Below are 16,205 nucleotides of genomic sequence, written 5' to 3'. Positions count from 1 at the left end.
GGTTGGGGGCAGGGCCTAAGAATCTGTATTTCTAACAGGATCCCGGGTGGTACTGCTGGTCCAGGGGCCACTCTGAGAACCATTGCTCCAGTGTGGGACTCAGGACCCATGCAACTCCAAAGATGAAGTGATAAATACTGGTCTAGATTTGACCGTCTTCTCCCCTAGATGGTTCCTGCAGATACCCTATCATTTCCTTCCTTCCTTCCTTCCTTCCTTCCTTCCTTCCTTCCTTCCTTCCTTCCTTCCTTCTTTCTTTCTTTCTTTCTTTCTTTCTTTCTTTCTTTCTTTCTTTCTTTCTTTCTTTCTTTCTTTCTTTCTTTCTTTCTTTCTTTCTTTCTTTCTTTCTTTCTTTCTTTCTTTCTTTCTTTCTTTCTTTCTTTCTTTCTTTCTTTCTTTCTTTCTTTTACTGCTGTTGCTATGATAGAGGCAGACAGCTGTTTTTCACACTATAGTTTTCAATATTGGTGTGGACAGTAAGAGGACCAGTGTTAGATTCAGGTAAACTTGGATTCATAGGGAGTGGTTTAATTAAATCCTGTAGCAACTCTATAAAGTTATTCATTGATAAGTGGGAAACTGAGACAGATCCCTAATGATTTGGATGCGTCTATACAATATTTGGGAATAGAAATGATACTGGTACCCATTGGGATAAAAAAAAAAAGATTTTAAGATCAATAAGAAAAATGCTTGGTTGTTTGTTGCGATCAGGCCTTTTTAAAAATTAGGAATCAATAGATGGATATGAAATGAAGTATACAGTAAGCATAATAAGCCATAGACACTTTAAGAGCAAGACAGCTCATTTCCTTTGAATTATATAAAATATATCCATTGGCAAATAGCACTTTTTACAATAGAGCTTAGCATTAGCCATTTAAATGCCTGTGCAACGTGTAAAAACTACTTGCTGGATTAAATTATGTAGAAGAGCATTTCTATAATGCTTAGTGTCTGATTCACTAACCGTCACCGGGGCACTCAAAGTTTAAGAGGCTTTATATACTTGTATTGTTTGGCAGGCAATTAAATGTAGATGTCACTGGGATTGATTTATAAGAAGAAAGCAGTGGCTTCACTATGTTGCTGCAGGTTTGTTTCTTTAACTCTTAAAACAATTATGTATATTACAGCTCACTTTCTGTTTATCGTTTGAAGTGTATTAATTTCTAGCCATTTACTTGACAGTTTTAAATTTGAAATAAGTGGATAGGACCACCTGAGATTACACGTATTTTAGGAAAATAGAACATATAACATTAATTTTCTTTGTGGGGTGCATTAGCACTAGTTTTCGATTCGCCCGCTCTGTAGAGAGACCCATTTAATACTTTATGCATTTGGTAAAGGCTGCCTTAAATGGGGTCATTCTGTATTTAGAACAAATGAGAAAAATGTTCCAGAAATCTCCTCAAGGAGTATTGCCATCTTTTCACAAAATAACTTTAAATGGACTGTAATTATACAAGAACTTGATTGCTAGAATATATGAGTCAATTTAACCTGTTAAAGGCAGAACAATTCAAAATGTGTGTATATCTTAGAAGTAAGTTTATGAAATTAACATTTGATTGTCCTCTACTGGCTTCTTAGAGGAGCTTATTTGCAATGCAGTTCATGCAACAATCATTATATAAATATTACACATTGTTTACTTATTGAGGTGCATTCAGAGTAAAAATGTGCAGATTGGAAAGAATATGACCTTTGGACTCAGACATTGGGTGAACTGCTGGCCTTACATTGAACTCTGTGTGACTTTGGGCAAGATAATTGACCACTCCAAACTCCCATTTGTAAAAACTGGGATGTATCAATGAATTTCCAGGCAGGAGACAGAAACCACACAGTAATTTGAACAGGAAGAGTCTCATATAAAGAATAATTAAGTAGGGGCACCTGGGTGGCTCGGTTGAGTGCCAGACTCTTGATTTCCGTTCAGGTCATGATCTCACGGTTCATGAGATCCAGCCCTGAATAGGGCTCTGAGTGGACAGTATGGAGCCTGCTTGGGATTCTTTCTCTCTCCTCCTCTCTCTCTGCTTCTCTCCTGCCTATGCTCTCTCTCTCTCTCAAAAAATAAATAAGCTTTAAAAAAAAAAGAATAGTTAACTATAACAGTGGATTGGAATATAGGAGATTGGCTAGTACGAAGTAAAGTGAGCCTTAAGAATAAAGGAATAGTAGGGCGCCTGGGTGGCGCAGTTGGTTAAGCGTCCGACTTCAGCCAGGTCGCGATCTCGCGGTCCATGAGTTCGAGCCCCGCGTCGGGCTCTGGGCTGATGGCTCAGAGCCTGGAGCCTGTTTCTGATTCTGTGTCTCCTTCTCTCTCTGCCCCTCCCCCGTTCATGCTCTGTCTCGCTCTGTCCCAAAAATAAATAAACGTGGAAAAAAAAAAAAATTTTAAGAATAAAGGAATAGTAGATATGAGAGGCAGGCACTGGTCCAGGGAAGTAAGAGAGGAGTCAAGGAGGAGATCCTTCTAGAGCTGACATCCAGGGCTCAGTGGATGGTAGGGAAGTTGCTGTGGGGCCACACGGATGAAACCTGGAAAAAATGGGTCCTCTAGAGTAGCAGGGGAAGCTGTTCATGGGGGCATTCTTCTGGGGGGTGGCACTCCCCTCAGAACTGCAGCGGGGTGCTGGGGTAAGTTCCTATCTGCAGGGTACTGCCTACCACCGTGCACCAGTCGAGCTGGACACTGGGAAGCCTCCTGCATCGTGGGCCTGGTGCTGGAGAAACCTTGTGTGCTGAGAGGCCTTCCCTGGAGCCCTGCAAGCCCCCCCCCCCCACCCCCCCCCACTGCCCTGCCTTCCTCTCGGAGTGCCTCTTCAGAACCCTCTACTGTTAAAGCTCTCTGTCTTACCCACAGGGATAGGAATGTAGTTAGAGAGCTTGGATATAGTTCTGCAGAGCAAGAGATGAGAAGTGAATTTAGAACTGAGAGGTATTAGATTGATAGCTGGCATAAAGGATATCAATGCTTGCCTTTAGGGGTTTTAAGATTAAGTAATACATGTAAACATATGCATGGTTTTGTTACGTAACAGTTTCTTTGAATTGAGACAAATGTCTCCTAGTGATTGTGCAGAGCAAATGAGATAATGACTGTGTATTGCCTTATGCAGAATCTGACTGGCATGGCAGATGTCCACAAAATGGTAGCTGTTAATACCAGAGAACTTTGTAGATCACAGGTTGTACTCTGCCTTAGTAGGGTTCTCATGTGGTGGTGTTGATTAGTAACTTCAAGCAAAATAAATAGTCCTAGGTAATGGTTCTCCTTCCCAAACCTTAAAGACGCCAGGTAGTAACCTTTGAAGACCTTGAAGTCAGGTTAGTAGATCTGGACCAGCCTTTTACAAAACCAGATAGAACAGAGATGATATGTATCAATGTAACTCAGAGATAAATTTGGTTTGCAAAATGTACATGTATGTGTGCTGGGTCAACATGTCATGACCCATGTGGGTTACTGTGTATAGAATTGTGGAATCATTATATTGTACATGTGAAACTAATATAATACTGTATGCTAACTATACTTCAATTATAAAATACTGCTCTAAACGATGGGCACTAACTCTTGTCAATTTATTTTCTTTTGTCTGCTCTCCAGGCCTGGCACTTTTGTAGGACATAGGTGGTCATATGAGAGATCTTTTGAGGTTTCCTTTGGGGAAAAAGTGGACCATCCTCTCCTTTAGAGCTTATGTCTAAATGATATCATACTATTCTTGGATCTACTGAGTAATTCTTTATTACTCCAAAGGAAAGAAGAAAGATAAATTCCCTTCAATATGCAAACACAGTATTTTATTTTCATAGATCAAGAATGACCTTTATAGACAACTAGTCTTGCTATCTAATTATTGCCCCCAAAAGAGTTCGACTTTTCTAAAGCAAAAACCATAATTTGTGGAGACTTAATTAACATTTAACCAACTTATAGTTTTCAGCCATAATAAAAAATGAACATGTTCACTGATTTAGTCATATTTGTAGCTTACTCATCTTGGAATACACCAGGATGGGGCTGGGTGCTTTGTGGGGGCTATATTGAGATTGTTTTCATCGATTAAGTGGATATTACCTTGCGCTTCTTTTAAATGTGTCCAGCCAAAATTGTTGCAGCCAAATTCTGCATAGAATTTTGGGGAATTCATTACCCATTTTTCTAAAAAGCATTTATTGGGTGCCTACCATGTGCCAGTTCTAGAGATTACCAAGATGACTAAGAGTTACAACCAAAATTACTTTTCAGCAGAATTCCTACTGCCTATAGGCTTTCATGCACCTTTCTTTTAGAGAGAGAGAGAGAGAGAGAGAGAGAGAGAAGGAGGGAAAGATCTGGGAGAGGGGGGAAGGGACAGAGAGGGGAAGGGAGAGGGAGAGAGGAAGAGGGAGATGGAGAGAGAGACAGAGTGTGAATGATGACAACCAGCACCCCACCTGGCTTGCATTACCTTTCCTCCATCTTGCACATGACTTTTGGTTTAGTACTGATTTCCCTCTGCAAAAGGAAAATGATTTAATTTGATCTGATAGAGGAATATGGTCCAGCCATGAGCTTTTGGGCATTAGTCCAAGTAAAGACAGTTCCCGGGAGACCCTGGCAAGTCCCTTTCTGGCCACATCCTCCTACGTTCCTGTACAGAAACCGTGTTTTTCTGAAAATCGAGGATATTTATTTTTGGAAGAGCTTCATTTCATTGCATTTTGGGAGACGTTGCTTCCTTATCACATTCTTCATTGTCCCAGAGCATTTACTTGAAAAATCTATCAGCTCTCTCTTCTTTGCTCTTACATGGCTCCACGGAGGAGCCCACAGGAGTGTGCCTGCATGAATGCTCACGGCTCTTCACCTTCCAAGGACACACACTTCTTAATTTCCAATTAAATATTCCAGTTATTTGTAATGAAATGAACCCATGAGGGTCATTGTTATAAGAAGGACTTCAGAACTAATGATAAACAGGTACTGGTTGAACATGCCTGACCGCATGATACACATTTTCTCTCTTATTGAATCACCAGAAATGCCATGTGAAAGATGTGTCATCTGCATTTTATAGGTGGAGAAACCAGGATTCAGAGATTTCTCTAAGTGATTTGTCTACAGTCACAAATCTAGTAGTGTAAGAAGAGGGATGGGCCAGATGTTTGACCCCGTTTGCTTCCCCACTGCACAGAGCTGCCTTGAAAACCAAGATTTAATTGTTGTCTCCTTAATTGATTAGTTTAATTCAGATGTAAACACCTTAATCTCATCTCATTTTAGCTCAATAAACTACCTTTCCTATTTTTAGGGTCTCAAATCTGTTGGATGAAGCCAGTGGTGGCTCTGAAAATTGGTGTGTGGGGGGATATATCTTGGGGCAGTAGGAAATTCATACTGTATCCCATTTTCCAATGGTTTGATAATCGTACATGGGTCCAGAAAGAACCATATCATACATTTTATGTTTCCTTTCAAGTGATAAAAACAGCTTTATGTAATGGGAAAGTATATCTTTGCACCAGGTTTTTGTATCAGCCTTTGGGGTTTGCTATCAGCCATGCATGCTTTTGCCTTTATATTTGGTTATATCTTCAGTGCCAATGGTGGTTTTGTAAACCAGGTCTTTAACCAGCTTCGAGTTGTTTTGTGGATGCCGATAGCTATGTTTCACTGTTCAAGATTGCACTGCAGGACTTTCATCAAAGTGCTATCTGTGTTTCCATGGGGGGACCCCGTTTCTGTCAAAATTCATGGTGGTTTCTTTCGGTCTGAATATTATTAGTGTTACTGCTGTGTGAGCTTATTCCTACAGTACCGAAGCTATTTTCTGCATCAGAATTAGGGTTTGCAATCAAGGGAAAATATTTCGCCTAGATGTTTGCATAGTCTTCTAACATTTCTTACCCCAAATTGGAAAGTTGTTAGTATTATGTGCTTTTAACCAAATCCACTTTGTTTCTGAACTTGTTAAAGCTGAGTAGGAGGGAAGTATAAATTACCAGTTGTTGTCAAGGTGAAATATTAAGTTAGTGCTGTATCTTTGTAATGAGTTTCTGTTTTCAGTGGAATGTTTAATTGACCAGTTCTGTGAAAGTTTCACAGAAGACAGTTTCCAGGGTCACTAATTTCACTGTCATGCCTGAAGCTAACAACTAAGACAAAGCTAGAAAGCTGGGAGAGACCTAAAGCAGTCTGAGGTCCCTTGACTCTGCCCTGTTTAACATTTTTTAATCAGTGATTTGGAGGCAGACATAGAACGTGTGCTTATCAAGTTTGCAGATAATCCCAGTCTAGGTAGGATGACTAATACCCGAATGGTAAAATCAGGATTCTAAAAGCTCTTAACAGGCTGGAGTGAGGCATGGAAAACAATGAGATGGGATTTAGTAAGGATCCATGTACAGCCCTGAGTTCAAATTCGGGAAGTCTTATTGCAAGAGAGGGGAAATAGCCCAACAGCAGTGGTATGAAAAAAACATACGGGACTTTAGGCTTGTAGAAGCTCGGAATGGACCGCCACTCTGCCTTGACTGTTGAAAGAGCATGAGGTCCAGGGAAGCAGCCAGTTGAATTCTGGCTCCAGTACTGGGAGTCATTGTTCTGGATGAGTGCTGATAACCCTGGGACTAGCCAGAGAACACCAGCCAGGGCAGTGAAAATCTGAAAGCCTTCTGGTAGGAGGAACTGAGGGGAGCAAAACATGTTTTGCCTGGAGAAGTGAAGACTTAGAACATGACAGCTCTTTTCAAATAATCAGCTTTCCTGTGTGAGAGCGGAGACCTTTTTTCCTATTTCTTCACAGGGTACAGCTAAGATCAATGAGTATACATTTGAAGAAGCAGAGTTTGGGCCTTTTTAAAGGGGGGGGGTTGTCTACAAGGTAGGGATGCTTTTCTAAATTTCCTGAGTGCCTCACCGGTTCAAAGCTGTCGATCTGTCTAGAAGCTTGTAGACTTGACATAAGCATTTGGATGGAAGTTGGCCCCAGGTGACCTCTAACATCTGTCTTTACCTCTGAGTTTGTACAATTGCTATTTTATTTATTGTCTTGCTGCCAGACATAGTATTATTGCACTGCAGACATGGTGCAATAATGTTCTTATTTTTGTGTTGCCTTGACCAGAGCCCTAATTCTCCTCATTGGCAAGTAATTGTAAGTAATACTTTTAATGAATATAACTAATAGCGTTATATAATGGACATTAGAATTTTTATAGTAATTAATATGACCAGTAAAATCACTCCCTTTTGCAACGTGAAACATTGGTGAAAAGATTTGATACCGTACCAATTCAAAGTAACAGGAGACATTGAAGAGGATGTGGGCGGGACTGAAAATCATCAGTGTGCCCCACGATGCTGAAAGAGCTGAACTGCTTTGTAAAATTGCATTTGCTTTTATTCTTTCTTTCTTTAAGTAGCTTCATTTCTAGCACCAGAAGTAAGCAGATGTTTACCGCATGGTTAGTTTTGAACTTATTCTTGCCGTTAAAAAGCGTGTGGACTGTAAGCAAATTTATAATCTGTTTTACTTTTGAGGCCTCAAATCTCCAAAGTGTTAAAGTGAAACCTATTTTTACCTTAGGTTTAGAATAATCCTTAGAGAGTATGTTTTGCAAGCTATGTTCATGGTCTCTACTGTATTTTTTCCCCCTGACATTGTGCCAGTATTGCGGTGAAAGCCTTTCTCTTTTCATTTTTTTTGGACACATCATGATGTGTTTTTATTGAAAACACATTGAATGCCTAGGGCAACCCTATTAAAGTTTTGAACATAAGATCAATTATTCCAAATTCCTGCAAATCTGGAAAATATGAATTATAAATTTGCTCAGGTCTAAACTTTCAATTGGATTATATGAACACTGGATTCTTTGGAGGGGGAACAGTACAGTGTAGCAGTACTGGCAAGGCATGGTTAATATTCTCGATTAACAGTCAGCACTTAGGGCACAGTAGGGTCAAGTTCCATTGTACCTGAGCACAAAGGTCAAATCAAATTTGGTTCAATATCAAGTAGGTTTACAGTGACCTGCAATCATCATAGCTTGTTCCAGAGGTCTGTTTGGTGCTCACATCGCTTTTCATTCTTTTACATTTTAGGTGGTTGCCTCTTTGATGAGCCACATAGCGCATGTGGATATAGTCAGGCCGAAGATGATGACTTCAACTGGGAGCAGGTGAACACCTTGACCAAACCAACTTCTGATCCGTGGATGCCCTCAGGTTTGCATGTAGTTTTAAATTTTCTTTTTTAAAACTGAGAAATTAAATTTTCTTTTTAAAATCAAAGCTTCACAGGAGTCTTAATCACAGTAAATATTCCTTGGGTATTGGTGGAATGAGTGGGGATGTTGGTCTTTGAGTGTGGCACTTCAAGGTGATTAACTGGTACATTCCCATTGTACCATAGTCCAATTAAGAGGACCAGTGATGATGTACAAAGAGTTTACCTTTGTATCTCTTCCTTTCAAGTTTAATTAAAGTTTACTTCCTTTATCTTTGGGTGCACCTGAGCTAGATTAATGGGAATTCCCCAGTTGATCCTTTTCCAAGAAGTAGATATGGGAAATAGATGGATGCCTCTTCTGGCAAGTGTATCTAGTGGATGGAACTCTAGCTGGGAAATCCAAACAACAAAGTCTCCTTCACAAATGGGAGACCTTGGGGAATAACTTAAATCTTGTCGCCTCAGGGGCTCACTTGGCACCAAAGATAAAATGGTGATGCACACATGTGGATACTTTTTCTCTGGAAGAAGTGCTTAATAAATTTTCCCATGAGTGAAAGACATTTGTTCCATGGAACACCAACAAGAATTCAACTTCCTGTTTTGAAGGAAGAGTAGGGAGTTGGTGACGAGTGAATGTTAATCACATTGAACTTGATCATTTTAATGACCACCCTTTTCAGGTGGTATGTTGGACATCCTTCTAAAAGGTTAGATTTGCTGATTTATGTTACAAAGGGGTGATGAGTATGCTGGATTCAGGATTCAAAATGCAAAACATTGTTCTGATTTGGATTTTAGATAAAACACATTTTTGGACTCTTGGTAACTGTAAAGTTCTTCAGTAATACACCCAGATGGAGCAATAATTGCATTGAGTAGGTCATCTTATAAAGGTAGCTTTTCAACAGGAAGTAGAGTTTCATGTTGTTCTTCATTACGCATTAACAGGATGCCCACCATGTTCTTGCCCTCTCCTTCGCACGTTTAACTTCTTATAACTTCAAAGAAGGGGACACTGAGCTTCTCAGCTCTACGGCTTTGCTGGACTTCAAACGATTCTAGCTCTTGGTTATGTCCCCTCCGCTGACATTCTCCTTTCCTGTGTCTCTTTTTCTCTTGTACGTGTGTATGCTTTTGAATATGACTTGTGTTTGAAACAGTGGTACTTGATTTGTTTTTACAAATTTCAGCTTTTGCTCTCATGCTGGCCAGTGAGTGGGGAGACAGCACTTCTTGTGCAGGGATGGCCTTCCCTAAACAGGCTTTTCACCCCAGAAGGCCTTTTGGGCATTGCCTGTTCTCTCTTGAGGATCTAGCCTGTGTCCAGAGAGTTGGGGGATGGCTGAGGCCATGAGAGGGTGCTCAGATTTAGTCCTGGGAGAGTTCTCCACAAGAGTGACTCGGGCTTTTCTCATTATCTTCTAATATGGTTTTAAAAAAAGTTGTAATTTTTCACATTAGGCAGTAGAGGTAATTATTGTGGTCCTTTAGTTTGAAGATGGTCTTGGAAAAATTGACTTTTACAAAGGAGCCCCAATATTGCAGTATCTCTTTCAGCCTTCACTGGTTCTGTTTTTGTTACATGATGACCTACACCCTTCTATAAACAGAGGGAGAGGTATCATTTCTTGCCATCATCTTGTCCTTCAGTTCTTTCTGATTTCCCACAGTAGAGTCTCAGGCCAAGATGTCCAAGTTCTAAATGTAGAAAGGATGGGTTCCTAGCCTAGGCCATTATAAAAATGGTAATAAAGATCAAAGACCAGTTGTATCCTGGAACAATTGGTTGGATAAATGAAAGAACAAAGAGGAAGCAACTTTGCAAACTTCTGGCTTTTGAAAGCTCTTCTGCCTTTGGAAGAATGAAATGGGGGCATTTATACATTCTGCTTGAATTTATTCTGCTTCCACTGACTAATGGAATACTTAGCCCTTTGTCACTTGAGATCTCTGAAGGTTATGCCTTCCAGCTTGTTTGTCAGTTCCATCTGATTTTTGATAGTTACAAATGTGTGCCCTCAATGGCCATCCCCAAACAGAGTGCAGGTCACTGTGGCGATACTTGGGTGGTTGGGTGTCTGCGGGCCTCTGACAATGTCAGTGGGCATGGGTCCAGATGAGATTTTTGAACATTGGTAGTTGTTCCATCAGGCTAACTAAATTTTTGCTATAACATAGGATGGTATTTTTTCCCTCCTGTTCATTAAATGAACTTTAGCCATTAAAAAAAAATTCCTTTGAGCACTTTGAGTATATGCTAATCATGATGCTGATTACTGTGGGGGATGAGAGATTATAAGAAATGAGTCTTTCTCTCTAGGAACTTAGGTGGTTGGGAAAGAGAGTTACAAAAATACAATTCGGGAACAATCTAATTGTATTTTTATATAATTGAGTGTTGTATAGACTCGCAGCGTTTTAAGAGCAGCAAGCCCTTATGGACTGGTGCTCCGCTAACCTATCTGCCTAAGGTGAGAAGTTAAATTCTTAATGAAATTTTATCGTTAGAAATTAGGAAACATCATCTTACAAACTTTGCATATAGTGTCCTAAGGTATGGATTTTAAAACAGAGTTTCCCATGTGTTTAGACCTTACAGCCATGACCTGCTTTAAATGCTATTTAAGTTGCAAGGGTTTCTTCTCCTCCTTTTGCTTTAATGTGTATAACATGACTTATCTATTTCAAAAACAAATTCCAAGGCTGGCTCTCTTACACTAAAACAAAATTAGTTTTATGAATTTGTCAGTGTAAGTGGGTGGCAAAATCAGATACAACCAAAGCTTCCTGAGGGTTAATTTCTTTAAACCTTTGACTCAAAATATTATTGGGTTGGGGGCACCTGGGTGGCTCGGTCAGTTAAGCATCTGACTTGCTTTCGGCCCAGGTCACGATCTCATGGTTCCTGAGTTCAAGCTCCATGTCGGGCTCTGCACTGACAGTGCAGAGCCTGCTTGAGATTCTCTCTCCCTCTCTCTCTGCCTTTACCCCCTCCTACTTGCTCTCTATTTCTGTCTCAAAACAAATAAAAATAAACTTTCAAAAAAAAAGATTAAAAAAATATTATTGGGTTTTTTCTCACATGTGTATTTGCGTGTGTTCCCTCGTGCATAGCCTGGTTCTGCGATGCCTTAGACCGGAGGTTGGCCATACTATGTCCCACAGGCCGGATCCAGCCTCCTGCCAATTTTTGCATGGCTCGAAGGCTGAGAATGGTTTTTATTTTTTTCAATGGTTGAAAAAAAGATCAAGATAATAATAATATTTTGTGACATGTGAAATTCAAATTTCCGCATCCATAAACAAAGTTTTACTGGCACACAGCCTTGCCTACTTGTTACATATAGCATGTGACTGGTTTCAAGCGACAATGGCAGAGCCCAGAACGGACACTGTGACAGACACTGACTGTAGGGCTCACAAAGCCTAGATGTTTACTGTCTGTCTGGTCCGTTATGGAAGAATTTTGCTGACCCCTGTCTCAGTCCATTTTGACATCAGCCTGTAATTGTTGCTTTGGACTCAGTTTATATTGTTACTGTTTTCTGTATTCCTGTTATAATTATTCACAACCAAGTACTATTTCACATTTTCTTTTACTTTCAGGTGATATAGTTTCCAAATATTGGGCCGTTAGAATCAGTCAGAAAAAAACCTATCATGATGAGGGGTTTTCTCTATCTTTCTCGTAAATCTGCTTTCTGTTTAAAAACCGTTGAGATTTTCTTTATTGTTTAATCTCATCATCCTTGTGGGCCTGTTGTGATTCTAATCAAATAATCCATCAAGCTGGTTTTTAAAATTATGACCACAAAAGGCTACAATTTGTACTTTACATTTGCTCTAGTTAAAATTTTACTTTTTCTGGGTCTTTTTTTAACATTGATACTCCAGTGTATGTAGGGTTTGTTTCTCTGTATCTTCACATGTGAGGTTATTTTTAGCCATATTAAAAAAAAATTTAAATACAGTCTGGAGCTTTATATAAGCTGACTTGATAACTACTCTAAGGCTGTGACATTGGTCCTGGAAATACATACTTAGGGCAAATAAATACCAAATGCCATTTAACTTTTTATATTTGAAGCTAATGTTTACGTTACAGATTATACTTTTGCAGCTAGCTCTGAGCCAATTTGTTTGATGGTGAAACTATGCCACTCATAGGTTCTCTTTACTGGTGAGTGTGAGGTTCATTTCCTATGGATTGGTCTCCACTGGCAATGGGCAACTTTCTTCAACTTTATCATAAGGATTACTGCTTTGAGTGCAAGAGCCTTTGATTCAGTAACCAAATAATAACCTGGTACATTTTGTTAGCCCTGTTGTATTCTGTCACTCTCTGTACTGCGGCACATTGTATTATCAGAGTAGATTAAGACGTATTGATTAAGTGTTTTTTTCATACAAAAATGCCTGCACAGTTCGACAGTATTTGATGTGTTTATATTTTATTAAAGGATAATAGTTGCAGCTTCATGCTCCAGTTCTATAAAATGGATATTTAAGAAGTTCTATATCTGATGTCTAAGAAAATGCAACTTTATTTCATATAAAGCATTAAAACAACCAATCTATCCATAATATTAAAAATGTAATCGTAGCTTGTAAACATGGCCATTTGATACTAATAATATTGATGTTTATTTATACCTGACTTGGTCCCTTTAAGAAATCATAACTCTAGGGGCGCCTGGGTGGCTAATTCGGTTAAGTATCTGACTCTTGGTTTCTGCTCAGGTCATGATGTCCTGGCTTTGCGGGTTCAAGCCCTGCATCGGGCTCTGTGCTGACAGTGCGTAGCCTGCTTGGGATTCTCTCTCTCTCCCTCTCCCTCTCCCTCTCCCTCTCCCTCTCCCTCTCCCTCTCCCTCTCCCTCTCCCTCTCCCTCTCTCTGCCCCTCCCCTGCTCTCACTGTCTCCGTCTCTATCAAAATAAATAAATAAACTTAAGAAAAACCATAACTCTACCAGGGCTGTAATTAAGTGAATTTGGTTTCCAGTGCCAGGAAAACTTGACACATTTTCCAGGTGGTGTAGCACGTGACTAGGGGAAGCTCATATAGCCTTCCACACTTAGTTTATATATTGCACACTGGGAATGGTGGTGTTTCTGATCTTTGTGGAGATGCTGTGACTAAGGATTGCGTCATTCCTGCGGGTGCCCCTGTGAAAGGCAGAGAGACGGAAGTGCTGGACGGAGGGGCAGTATGCATTCTAGTGTGATGACCCAGAAAATAGAAAAAATGACTACATCTGTTTATGTGGAGTCAGTTTCACATTTGGGAAAGATGACGGATTGACAGACAAAGGAAGTGAAGTTTCCTCTTTGGGTGCATTCGTCAGGCATATTTACCTCTTGCTAGGGAAGACTTCCGCACGTATTTGCACTTCAGGGCTTATGCAAGGTTTAGTGAGTGATGAAGAGGAGACTGTGGGGTTGAAAAGGCATTTTTCCTCCTTAAATTTCAGTGTGTATCTAGTGAGTAGTATTTTTGGCACAGAATATTCAGACAGTTGTCTAATTATCTCATTCATTCTTTGAATCTGTCAACATTCAACAAATATTTACTTAACACCTGCGATGTGCTAGGCATTGTTATTCATCACGTTGGGATTCATCACTCAGCAAGCCAAGTAAAGACCCCTCCCTGGTGTCCCTTTCAGCCTCAGTCTGGTAAGATCCTTCTTGGATTGCTCAAAGATTATATCCTATAAGACCACATTTTCCCTCATTTATCAATGACTTTCTGGAATTGAATACTTAAAAGGTAATACAAAATTCAGTTCATCAGACTCGGCACACTATATAGCATCAAATTTAGCTTTCTTGTATACTTTGTCCCTTAGAAAAAAAAAACAAAAGCAAAAAAAAAAATCTGTATTGGAGGCAAGGGGCAGGCAGTACCCTCTGATCATTCTCCTTTATCAAACAAAGAAATCGCGTACCTGTGAATGACTCAGCAGTTGACAAAGTTTGCTTCCTTGCTGTCTGTCTTTGATCCTCATGATGACCTTGGAAGATCCAGAAGCATTTATCTCTATTTTATACCTTAGGAGACTGCAGTTCAGAGAAGGCATTTTTGCTTATTTGTTTTTGTTTTTTAAAGTTTATTTATTTTTGAGAGAGAGAAAGCCCAAGTTGAGAGAGAGAGGGGGAGAGAGAATCCCAAGCAGTCTCCACACTGTCAACACAGCCCGTTGTGGGGCTCGGACCCACAAACTGTGGGATCATGACCCAAGCTGAATTCGGACACTTAACAGACTGAGCCCTCCGGGCGCCCCTGAAGTTCAGAGAAGTTAAACCTGCTTCAGGCTTACAGATCAGAGAGCCAGCCCCCCGTTTTGCTCTCCCGCGCACCGTGGAGCAGTCTTCCCACATGAGCACATGCATCTAGTGAGGGGATAGATGGTCTTCATCCCAGATGGAAACTTTCTGGATCTTCTGAAAATGGACATGAAGGCTTATCCAATGTGAGGGCTGCCAGCTGCACCGGGTCAGATGTCACTTCCGTCACTTTGTAGTTCCTGACCTTGGGCACGTTCTTAAGCTCTCAATTTCCCAGCCTCCTCATTTGTAAATTCTTAGTAATATGTGTTTGTAGAGTAACTGCCACGGGCCTGGCTGTCTGAGCTGGAGCTGCAGGACAGCTGTCCCCTTACTGATTGCATCCTGTGGAGGAGGAAGGCAGGAGCTAATAAATAGAGACACACACTGATGTGGGCACGTGCTAAGGGCTGGAGAGAAAAGCTACTCCAGGATCAGGGTCTTCCAGTTGATGGGAGCAGCTGACAGTACCAGCCTCTCTGCGGGGGCTGATCTGGAAGCAGAGACTGGGATAGTTTTGAGGACAAGGAGAACATGGAGGCTGAGTGATCTGGGCAGAGAGAAGAGCAGGAGCCATGACTGGGGGCAGAGGTGAGCTCTGCTGGATGGAGCGGGGTGGTCAGTCTTACAGGATCCCGAAGGCTGTGGAAAGGTGTTTAGAACCTGCTTCGTAGGGTTGTTGACCAGGTGAGACAAGATGACCCACTTTACGAACTTAGTCTCATATCTGGCCTAGCACGACATGTAAGAAATTTCCTTGTTTTATGATTGTTAAGTAATTCTTCAGGAGCAATTTGGTATGAATTCATCCCGTAGCTTAATTTGGATTTCTGAGCAAAGTGGGCAATCAGACCAAGTTTTTATTTTCTCTTCTAAATGGTATCGAATAAGAAGCAGTAGATATACACCTTCATATAATCTTTTTTTTTTTGAGAGAGAGAGAGAGAGAGAGAGAGAGAGAGAGAGAGAGAGAGAGAGAGAATATTAATCAGGCTCCACAGCCGGCACAGAGCCTGACACTGGGCTTGATCTCATAACCGTGAGATCATGACCTGAGCTGAAATCAAGAGTCAGATGCTTAAGCAACTGAGCCACCCTGCCCCCTGCCCCCATATAATTTTTGACTGAATTAAAAAAGCAAGCTGAAAGAAATCCATTAAAATATTGTCAGTATTTATTTCAGGATGGGAGGATGGGGGTAATTGCCTTATGTTTCTGATTTTTTTTAGGGGGTGGTCATTGAATTGGCATCCTTTGAGTTGATTCTGAATATTTCCAGTCACAGAACTCAGAAAAGAAAAACAGTTTTGCTGTCCTTGGGAACCTGATTCAGATGCCCCATAGAGGGGTGCCTGCCTGCCATCCAGACGTAAGATAGTCATTGATGGACACTCCTTCCTACATTTTACTCAGATTGCCTTGGTGAAGCTTGGGATGGGTTTCCGGTGAGCTTTTTTTTTTTTTTTTTTTTTTTTAAGTTTTCTTAATGTTTATTTATTTTTGAGAGACAGAGAGAAACAGAACATGAGTGGGGGAGGGGCAGAGAGAGGGGGAGACACACAACCTGAAGCAGGCTCCAGGCTCAGAGCTGTCAGCACAGAGACCAATACAGCGCTCGAACTCACGGACTACAAGATCATG

General features: G+C 40.7%; 1 protein-coding gene across 5 annotated transcripts in view; it reads left to right on the top strand.

Annotated features, from left to right (window-relative positions):
- The window catches only part of PTPRM (protein tyrosine phosphatase receptor type M), an 801,865-nt gene that overhangs the window by 190,322 nt on the left and 595,338 nt on the right, over positions 1 to 16,205 (top strand). For all 5 annotated transcript variants that reach the window (XM_086682486.1, XM_086682492.1, XM_086682490.1 and 2 more), the window contains exon 2: positions 8,108 to 8,230. In XM_086682486.1, coding sequence (XP_086538612.1) covers positions 8,108 to 8,230 — 123 coding nt within the window. The remainder of the gene's footprint in view (positions 1 to 8,107; positions 8,231 to 16,205) is intronic.

The sequence above is a fragment of the Puma concolor genome, chromosome D3 (assembly GCF_028749965.1).
Source record: "Puma concolor isolate L17-30 chromosome D3, mPumCon1.1.hap2, whole genome shotgun sequence".
NCBI lineage: Eukaryota > Metazoa > Chordata > Mammalia > Carnivora > Felidae > Puma > Puma concolor.
This window is presented reverse-complemented; position numbering and strand designations above follow the sequence as displayed.